Raw genomic sequence first — 10,717 nt, forward strand, 5'->3', positions numbered from 1 at the left:
GTTAGAGCAGGTTGACTTGTAACCAGAAGGTAGTTTGATCCCTGGCTCCTCCTAGAGAGTGGATCAAACTGAGGCTGGCTTTACACTACAACGATCTGAACACAAACCGCAAAAGTGGCATTGCGTTCCCACTTTTCAGTCCACGTTTAGACGAGTGTCGTTGGGTGGAAATCTGCGTGCATACGGTGACGCAAAAGTGTGTGAAATCCGACGTGTTTGTTGTGGTTTGCCTGTACTGCACATGGATGTGACGTAAACGCATACAGGACGAGAGCCAGCGTGAGCAGCTCAGAGCACACTTTTGCGTTGTTAACCCTTTAGACGGAAACCTAACGGTGGAGCGTTTTTAAGATTTCCACTCTGGAGGGTGGGTTCATTTTTTTGCGTTTTTAAGCCCCAAAAACACTGTCACCATCTAAACGAAAGGCACATCTGATAAAATATTTTGTCGGTTTCACCCTGGAGCGTTGCCGTGTAGAGCCAGCCTAAGGGACACGAGTGTCGATGTGTCCCTTAGCAAGACACCTCACCAGACACCACTCCTGACGAGCTGGCTGTTGCCTTGCATCGTGGACTCCGACCTTCGGTGTGTGTATGTGCGTATTAACCGTCACTTTGGATAAAAGCGTCCGCTAAATGCCCTAAATGTAAAATTTTTTGCTTTTAACATACAGAAGGTAAATATATCAGACAATATGAACAAAACTGTAGTCCAAGCAGTATAATGAGACACGTGGAACACCTGGAGGTAATGAAGGATGAACAGGAGACACCTGGTGGAGGAGAGAGCAGGAGGTCATGGGGGCGGAGCTAGGGGTGGAGCTAGCTACGACGCCTTTAATGTTTAAGGGAAGGTAAACAATATGAGTCAAGTTTAAACATGGTTTAAACTTGACTCATTTTTAGTTGGAAATAAATACAAAAAAACGAAAGAAAGAAAGAAAGAAAGAAAGAAAGAAAGAAAGACGAAAGAGAGTTGTGTGATGTTTAAAGTCATGTTTCTTCCAGACCCTCAACCCGGCGTGTATTCACATCAGTGCTTGTTCTTCTCTCCCTGTCTCACTCCCTGACCTCCCTGCCCCCGAAGACTGCCTCTCCTCCAAGGCGGAGGACAAGCTGTTCAAGAAGCTGTTCAAACGCTACAACCAGTTCATCCGCCCAGTGGAGAACGTCTCCGACCCCGTCATGGTGGCCTTCGAGGTCTCCATCTCCCAGCTGGTCAAAGTGGTAGGGGGGACGAACACACGCGCACACATATGCACACGCGCCGCACACATATGCACACGCGCAGCACACAGACACGCACAAGCTCACACACGTACGTGCACATGCACACACACACTGCAGACACATGCTTACACGCACATGCATGCACACAGACACACACGCTCACACACACACACACACACACACACACACACACACACACACACACACACACACACACACACACACTCAAACTCACACACACATGCACACGCACACACACATGCATGCACACACATATGCACAAGCACACCTACCTGCATATGAATCATGAGAAGATAAGAAGGGCAATTGAGTCCTTGACCCGACTATCTATTATTAACTGACAGGCCTGTCAGTCAACCCGGTGCCTCTCGGACGGACGGGCGGATTATACATCCCATTTATTTCTGTATCTCCACTTTTTTTTCACTGTATCTCCTCATTTGAAGATTTGAGCCTCTTTTTTGGCAGTTCTCTCACTCTAACCCACGGTCACTGTGACACACTCGCCCAAGCAATTACTAACTAAACATATCATCCACAGCCGATTTCACAGTTTTGGCTATATTTATTTGGTGGAAAAGGCTTAGTTACTCGGAGGGGACGGCCCGCCAATGAGTGAACACATCATGGGTTTGAAAACAACTCTCCCCCGGAAACACACACTGGACCTCCAGTACATAGGGTTAGGGCCTCCTACCTCCTGGCACTGGGTGCAAGTGGGAGATGGAACAGAGCTAATGGTATCTTTTCCTTCCCTGCAGGATGAGGTGAACCAGATCATGGAGACCAATCTATGGCTCAGACATGTAAGTTCTGCACAGGCTCAAATGCATGTGCGCGCACACACACACATGCACACACACACATACACACACACACACATATGCACACGTACACAGACAAACATACATACACACACACACACACACACACACACACACACACACGCAGAGTTAATTGGACAGAGGGAGTGTGTGTGTGTGTGTGTGTGTGTGTGTGTTATTTTCTATGCCCTGCTGATTGCATTATGTCAATATTGAAAGCCACACGGCCCGTTTTGCACATGCAGCACAGCAGAGCACAGCAGAGCACAGAGAATTGATGATGACATATGTCCACTGTAATACTGCTCTGGTTCAAGAAGAGCTGAATTCAATCGGTGAGCATGTGTATATATATGTGTGTGTGTGTGTGTGTGTGTGTGTGTGTGTGTGTGTGTGTGTGTGTGTACTGTGTGTAAGCGAGACGGTTGTACATCACAGGGACAGCGAGGCAGCGAGTGGGAGGGAGACGACAGAGCGAGCAAAACAGAACATAAGAATGATTCAGGGAGTCAGCTGGGTGTTCGGGACACACACACACACTTGCACACACACACACACACACACACACACACACACACACACACACACACACACACACACACACACACACACACACACACACACACACACACACACACACTCCTCTGACCTTTTGCTTCGTAGCAGATCTATAGCTATATAGTCTATACCTTGTCACCTCAACCAGCAGCAATCCTCCAGTATATACGACCGGTTCATCTAACAGGACACGCCCACGTCCTCCCTGTTGGTCGATATCTGCTTCGATATTAAACATTCAGTGCAAAACACCTGATGGCTCCGGCTCTGACATAAGCATGGGATTATTATTTAAGATAAAACAGATAGCTTACATTGTTGGGTCCTTTGAGAGGACAAAAGGTGTTTTTCTGAAAAGAAAAGGATTCAATTCTTCACCCTTTTACTCTATTTCTTTGTTGTCGAATGTATTACAAATCCTCTTTCCAAGTTTATCTCAATAAGTTCTCTGCTGACCGTGCTATAGCTGAGGAGACACTCAGGAGAGGAAGAGGAGAATACTGCATGTGTGCAGGAAATGTGTTTGTTTCCCACTATCGTGTTCCTGTACGGTATCCCAACTCCTGTCGTCTTTATCCAAACCCAGCTTGGTTTTTGTTATTGAATTCGGTCTAGGTTGCTTTCCCCCTCTCGTAGTTATTCACCCCTTCCCTGTGTTTGTAGATTTCCTATCAATCACTTCACTGTACACCAAACCAGCCCACAGCAGTGGACTGTTAGCCACTGTCTCAGCAAACTTCAGAGAAGGAGATAAATTACTAAAACGTGTGACCGGTCATCTTCTGACTGGTCACACGTTTCAGCAGTAATTAAAATTTGACAGCTATGCTAAGCTAAGTTTTCGCACAATAGTAGTATTAAAAGTCAGCAAGACAATACCGATAATAACTACTAGCGAGAACTTGAGGTATATTATCAAGTCAACACAGGTACAAAAAAGCCAGTAAAACAGCAGACCCAGCTAAAATAAACCAAGATAAGCTACACTAGGGTACTGACACTCGTTAAACTGCTTTTAACATTAAAAGGGTAAATATATCAGTCGATATAATACAGGATCAACTGTAGTCCAAGCAGTATAATGAGACATGGGGAACGCCCTAAGCTTTTGGACGATAGTTGTATCAAAAGTCAACAAGGCATATCTGATAATGACTACTAAAGCTCAAGAACTTGAGCTATATTATCAAGCCATCACAGGAAACATGGGCAATGTGTGCAAGAAACATGGGCAAAGGACAGGTCTGGTATTTTAGCTCCAAATGCAGCACGTCGATGCTGCCAAATTAGTCTTTGCTTCCCCCCCCCAGTCGGGTTTAATGGAAAAGCTATCTCAGTGTGACGCAGGTTACTTAACAGCTCCCGTTTAATTACTGACAGATGAATTCACCTTTCCAAGGGAGCGGCTCCATTGTGGACGACATAAACCACAGGCAGGACTAATAGAGGTACGGCCTTTCAAACAGGACCCATTTGTATTTTGGCAGAATAGAAACATGTGCTCTCGCTCCGCTTTCAGACCGGCTGACGGAACAGAGTAAACATGTTATACAATGACATGTTTTTAATCCACTGCAGTATGGATTCGCCAGCTGTATGTTGTATGTTTCCCAGATGGATTCCCTACACATGACATATGAGCGGTACGATGATTGACGGAGGTATTATGGAGACTATCTCCATTCCCCTCCGAATGACAGACTGTGGAGCATCTGTTACAACAAGTGGACGTAGCTGTGCTTTTGATATGGCCATACCCTCTCCCACCATTGGGGGTAGTTCCATTAATAACAATATCAATGATCATCTGTTCATCTTCGTAACTTGGGTTTGCTGTGCCTGTTGTGCTGGGCGGCATATGGCTCAGGCGGTAGATGGGGGTTGGCTGGTAACCTGAAGGTTGCTAGTTCGATCCCCAGCTCCTCCTAGTTGAGTGTCGAGGTGTCCCTGCTCCCGACGAGCTGGCTGTCGGCTCGTCGACAGCCAGTGAGTCGTCAACTCATTCATGCACACATTCACACGGTGTGTGAATGTGTGCATGAATGAGTGAATGATAGGCAATATCATAAAGCGCTTTGAGTGGCCACTGGTTAGAAAAGTGTGGTATAAATGCAGTCTATTTACCATCTATCATTTGTGCCCAGATTTGGAACGACTACAAGCTACGATGGATGCCCGTGGAGTACGACGGCATTGAGTTCATCAGAGTTCCTGCCAACAAACTCTGGAGACCCGATATCGTTCTCTACAACAAGTAGGAACGATTTCACTACGACAACTTATATTGCTACTGCTCCTCACATCTTCACCTTATCTGATTACCTGATTGTATCTTAGTCAAAAGTATCTCTTGAGCGAAAATGGATCTTCTCATTGTTGCTTTGCTCTCAATTCAACCTGAATCTGTTCATGAATATGACTTTACTCACACTCACTCACACTCACACTCACACTCACACACACATTGCAGCGCTGTGGGTGATTTCCTGGTGGAAGATAAGACCAAGGCCCTACTGAAGTTCGACGGCACCATCACCTGGGTTCCTCCGGCCATCTTCAAGTCCTCTTGCCCCATGGACATCACCTACTTCCCCTTCGACTACCAGAACTGCTCCCTGAAGTTCGGTTCCTGGACCCACGACAAGGCCAAGATCGACTTGTTACTGATCGGGTCAAAGGTCAGTGTGGACATTAGGGTCGGGTTCAAGGTCTTCTTAACCAGGGCCTTTTTTTGACCGATTTGTTATGTTTTGGATGCATTTGATGACTTGGGCAATTTTGTCAAATATGGTACTTTTCCGAAGACCACAATGGAAAGAAAATCTGGAACCACTGATTCCAGACCATAAACACCGTACAGTAATCACCCTAGTCGTTTTTTTACTGGGGTGTTTAAAAGCCCAAATCATCCAAATATTTGCAGCATTTATTATATTTTTTAAGGGGCAAAAAGTCTGAGACCCCGGTTAACGTCATATCAAACATGACAGTTCAGGTGATCCATAAACTAAACAACCTTTTTGACCTTTCCACCCAGGTGAACCTCAAGGACTTCTGGGAGAGCGGCGAGTGGGAGATCATCGACGCGCCGGGCTACAAGCACGACATCAAGTACAACTGCTGCGTGGAGATCTACACGGACATCACCTACTCCTTCTACATCCGCCGGCTGCCCCTCTTCTACACCGTCAACCTCATCATCCCCTGCCTGCTCATCTCCTTCCTCACCGTGCTCGTCTTCTACCTGCCGTCCGACTGCGGCGAGAAGGTCACCCTGTGCATCTCCGTGCTGCTGTCGCTCACCGTGTTCCTGCTGGTCATCACCGAGACCATCCCGTCCACCTCGCTGGTCATCCCGCTCATCGGCGAGTACCTGCTCTTCACCATGATCTTCGTCACGCTCAGCATCGTCATCACCGTCTTCGTGCTCAACGTGCACTACCGCACGCCCATGACCCACACCATGCCGGGCTGGGTCCGCGCCGTGTTCCTGCGGGCGCTGCCCCGCGTCATGCTGATGCGCCGGCCCATGGACCAGGAGGGCAAGGCGGCCGGCGGGACAGACGGCGTCGGGGAGGCCGGCGTGGTGGGAGGAGGAGCCGGGGCTGGGAGCGGGGCTGGGGGCGGAGCCGGCGGAGGAGGAGGAGGAGGAGGAGGGAAGGGAGTGTGGAAGAGGAAGAACAGCCTGACGCAGGTTAGTGGGAACGCCCTTGGAGGTGCAGGGGAGGGAGACGGGCGGAGAGAATGAGGAGTGGGAGGTGAGACAGGGAGGAGAGCATGAGGAGTGGGAGGGAGACGGGCGGAGAGCATGAGGAGTGGTAGGTGAGACAGGGAGGAGAGCATGAGGAGTGGGAGGTGAGACAGGGAGGAGAGCATGAGGAGTGGGAGGTGAGACAGGGAGGAGAGCATGAGTAGTGGTAGGTGAGACAGGGAGGAGAGCATGAGGAGTGGGAGGTGAGACAGGGAGGAGAGCATGAGGAGTGGGAGGTGAGACAGGGAGGAGAGCATGAGTAGTGGTAGGTGAGACAGGGAGGAGAGCAGGAGTAGTGGGAGGTGAGACAGGGAGGAGAGCATGAGTAGTGGTAGGTGAGACAGGGAGGAGAGCATGAGTAGTGGGAGGTGAGACAGGGAGGAGAGCATGAGGAGTGGGAGGTGAGACAGGGAGGAGAGCATGAGTAGTGGTAGGTGAGACAGGGAGGAGAGCATGAGGAGTGGGAGGTGAGACAGGGAGGAGAGCATGAGTAGTGGTAGGTGAGACAGGGAGGAGAGCATGAGTAGTGGGAAATGGGAATGCCGATTTCTAACGATGATGATGGAGGCTTTGTGCCAGATATGAGTTATGAAAGGGGCCAACATCGGGTGTTTTGGGGCTAGATCTTAACGATTGCTTGTTTTTCCGGCGGGGGGGGTTTCAACGTTCCTCCCAGCAGGTCGGAGCCGGGTCCCTGAACTGCCTGGACTTCGGCGACAGTAAATTCTCCTCCATAGAGGGCTGTGCCGGGAACAAGTGCCCCTGGAAGGAGACCCCGGAGATGGCGGACCCGGGGAAGCTGGCCGGTCTACTGGGCTCGCAGAGCCTCAACTCGGTGGCCGCGTTCTCCGCCGTGTCGCCCGAGATCAAGCAGGCCATCGAGAGCGTGAAGTACATCGCCGAGAACATGCGCAGCCGCAACAAGGCCAAAGAGGTGAGCTGCTGTCCTCCCGGTGACCGCCCGGGCAGAGCGCTCTGTGTACAGAAGAGCTAATTCACACAATGGAAACAAGGCATGAAGCGCACTGACCCAGATTAGATGCATCACACATGCACGGCAAATTAAGGGCAAACACATTTTTGTGGGTTATCTTTCCAGTGTAATAGCCGTCTCACACCTCACGCTTTGGATTAACATCTGGTGGCAGACACGCTCGGGTCTGTCTCGACCAATCAGGTTCCTGGGGGCAGGGTAGGGTCTGGAGGCACGCGTTTGTCTCGACTGGAAACATCCTGAACGGCGGAACCACAACAAACGATGGCTGGCCATTGATCTGAAGGGACAAGAGAAACTGTCTTGAGAAGGCTCTATTTCTGTCGATTATGCTGTCATGGCTTCCATTTTTCAAAAAGGAAGTGAAACAAATGACTACGAGGCAATCTTGGACGTGAAACCAGCCCACACTCTCGCTTTGAGAGATAACGGGACCTGTTGGCGTTAGAGCATTGCCAAGACCGTGGGCACTTACTGCAAGACTCTTTACATTTATACTGACATTAAGGGCATTTAGCAGATGCTTTTATCCAAAGCGACCTGCGACGGTTCACACACATTCTAACACAGACGGCGGAGTCAACCATGCGACGCGACAGCCAGCTCGTCGGAAGCAGTTAGGGTACACCAATGTCCTGAGAAAAATGGCCTGTAAAGGTTCAAATCAAATCAAAATGTGTGACAGACCGGCCACTGTAGGAATATAAACTACAGAAATTTGTCTTGTGAAACCTCACAAGCCCAACAATAACAGTTTTAGATTCAAGCTAAAAACAAGCAGGCTGCATTTGATATGTTAAACCAGAGTGTTTTTAGCCGCTCTAAATGAATTGGATTATCTAATTTCATTCCTTCTTAGTGGGAAACATGTCAATAATCATTCTGCTTTCCCCAAAAAAAAGGTGTAACTGATCTTCTCCGTATTTTTCTCTCTTCTTCTTCCTCTCTGTCATTTCAACACCTCCCCAACCCTGTCTTTCGTTCACCTTCACCCACTCTGCCAAATGACCTTCGTTGACCTTTATTTCTGTCCCTTCTAATATTATTCATGCGTCCCCAATTCCCCACTCAATTACGAACTCCCCCCCCCCCCCCCCCCCTCCCCATCATTCCATGCAGGTGGAGGATGACTGGAAGTACGTTGCCATGGTGATAGATAGAATCTTCCTGTGGGTCTTTGTGACTGTGTGCATCCTGGGAACCCTTGGCCTCTTCCTGCAGCCCGTGATCAACTTCCTGTCATAACCGCTCGGCGAAAGTGACTCTGAGCCGGTCCCGACGAGCTCTCAGACCCCCAGACCTGACCCCCCCCCGAACTCTGACCTTTTCTAACGTTGACCTTTGTGCACTATTTGCTGTGCAGGTTTTGAAATCTCTCTCTTTTACAAAATTCTCCAAAGGTGTTTCATCTCTCACTCTAGCTGCGTTGAATCAAATCAAATTCAACTTTATTTAGATTGCAGTTTCATGCAGCACAACAGCAACGCAAAGTGCTTAGCAAAGGGGAAATGATGCAACAAGAACAAGAAATTATTTTAAACCAACAGTACACGTATGAATCCCAGAGAAACGTATCAGCAAACAGCAATGCAAAGTGCTATGCATGGGAAACAATAGAATGGGTACACTGAGTTTTAAAATAACAAGATTCGTGAATGAAAAGTGTTAGCGCATGGCAGGGGACCGCGCCAACGTCTACAGGACTCAATCTGCTCTGTCAGACCCGACATTGATGCTTCTAGTAACAGTCCATGTTGAGTATAAGTAATGAATGCCTCCGCCCTATGTGTTGACTGACAGTGGTCCTATCCAATCACGGATCTGGTTCAATAAACTGCTTCTAATTCAATTTAATTGAATTAAATTGAATTTAAACAATTTAATTCAATTCAATTGTATTTGTAAAGCTCTTATTCACAGGTACAGTCTCAAGGTTCTTAACAGGCCGTATATCTATTTCTGACAGTTGACTGACAGCTGTCATATCCAATCACTGATGTGATTCATTATCACTCTGAACCGACAGAAGTCCTCTGTATTTTTTGAGTCGTTCCCGATAAGAAAACATAAGTTCTCCAGGAGAGCGGGGGTGAGGGAATGCAACCAGGGCACACTGTTCTTGTTTGGTAATTAGGATCAGCAAGATTTACAAACGTTCCTGTGATTAATGTTCCAGCAGCTTATTGGTTGGCCTGGTAAATATGGATTGAAAGGACTTGAATGGTCGGTCTGAAATAGCTCCATATTTATACATGCGTCTGAGGATTTTATCATCCAATTCCATGGCTATTAAATCCTGCTTTTTTTCCTCCCACCTTTTTAATTAACTATTCCACCGCAATGTAATATAATACATGCAAATAATACAGCGTTGTTTCATTTTTTACGACTTGACCATGGTGTATTTGGTATTTATTTATGCCTTTGTTTACGTTCGTCCTTTGCAATTACATGTTTATTCCTCTGCCATTCCTTACGCCGTACGCTCACGCGCTGGAACACGAAACGTCAAGTGGATTTTATTCAATTGTTGTCTCTATTTTTGTCTCATTTTAAATTCTGAATAAATGTGAATCAATTGAACAAATTTACGTAAGCATTTGTCCAAACAAAACGATACATTCTGAGAGAATAAAAAGCTTTATAAATTGTTGTGAATGAGAGATTCACAACCAGGAAATGTACATTAACACACACACACACACACACACATACACACACACACACACACACACACACACACACACAGGAGTGTCTAAGGCTGTGTCTTTGATGTTGCCGCTAGCCTTTGACAGAGATTAGTCAGGGATACAGTGTGACAAATCCCTAAGCCTCGGAGGTCTCCTTGGAATTCATCCATTTTATGCTTCATAAATGCACTTTAATAAGTAAGATTAGCAGATTTGTAAAAGAGCCCTTAGGCAGAGTAGATTCTGTAAAATGACTACGCTAGGACGTATCGCCAACCGATGTTATGCTAGGACTGAGCAACATGTGTCCGACGTAGCAGCGCTGTACAGAGAGTACACAAGGAGTAAATTGGGTGTAACCGTTTTTGTGTTTGTTTGTTCGTACAGGCGGCCACTAGGATAACCTTTAATGAATCACTGATCACAGGGGATATTACACACACACACACACACACACACACACACACACACACACGCACAGACACACACACACTCCTCCACCACACACACACACACACACACACTCCTCCATAGACATGTGCACACACAAACACACACACACACACACACACACACACACACACACACACACACACACACACACACACACACACACACACACACACACACACACACACACACACACACA

General features: G+C 47.5%; 1 protein-coding gene across 1 annotated transcript in view; it reads left to right on the forward strand.

The window, feature by feature from the left end:
* LOC311370832 (neuronal acetylcholine receptor subunit alpha-3-like) overlaps positions 1–8,623 on the forward strand; it is a gene marked incomplete at both ends in the record, with an annotated part of 9,450 nt that extends 827 nt beyond the window's left edge. Inside the window, 7 exons of the mRNA XM_084489132.1 lie at positions 1,088–1,227; positions 2,013–2,057; positions 4,778–4,887; positions 5,104–5,311; positions 5,671–6,327; positions 7,061–7,318; positions 8,498–8,623. Of these exons, the coding sequence (XP_084345258.1) occupies positions 1,088–1,227; positions 2,013–2,057; positions 4,778–4,887; positions 5,104–5,311; positions 5,671–6,327; positions 7,061–7,318; positions 8,498–8,623 (1,544 nt within the window). The remainder of the gene's footprint in view (positions 1–1,087; positions 1,228–2,012; positions 2,058–4,777; positions 4,888–5,103; positions 5,312–5,670; positions 6,328–7,060; positions 7,319–8,497) is intronic.
* Between the last annotated feature and the right edge of the window lie 2,094 nt (positions 8,624–10,717).

This window comes from Micromesistius poutassou (genome assembly GCF_964030765.1).
Source record: "Micromesistius poutassou genome assembly, contig: SCAFFOLD_5520, whole genome shotgun sequence".
NCBI lineage: Eukaryota > Metazoa > Chordata > Actinopteri > Gadiformes > Gadidae > Micromesistius > Micromesistius poutassou.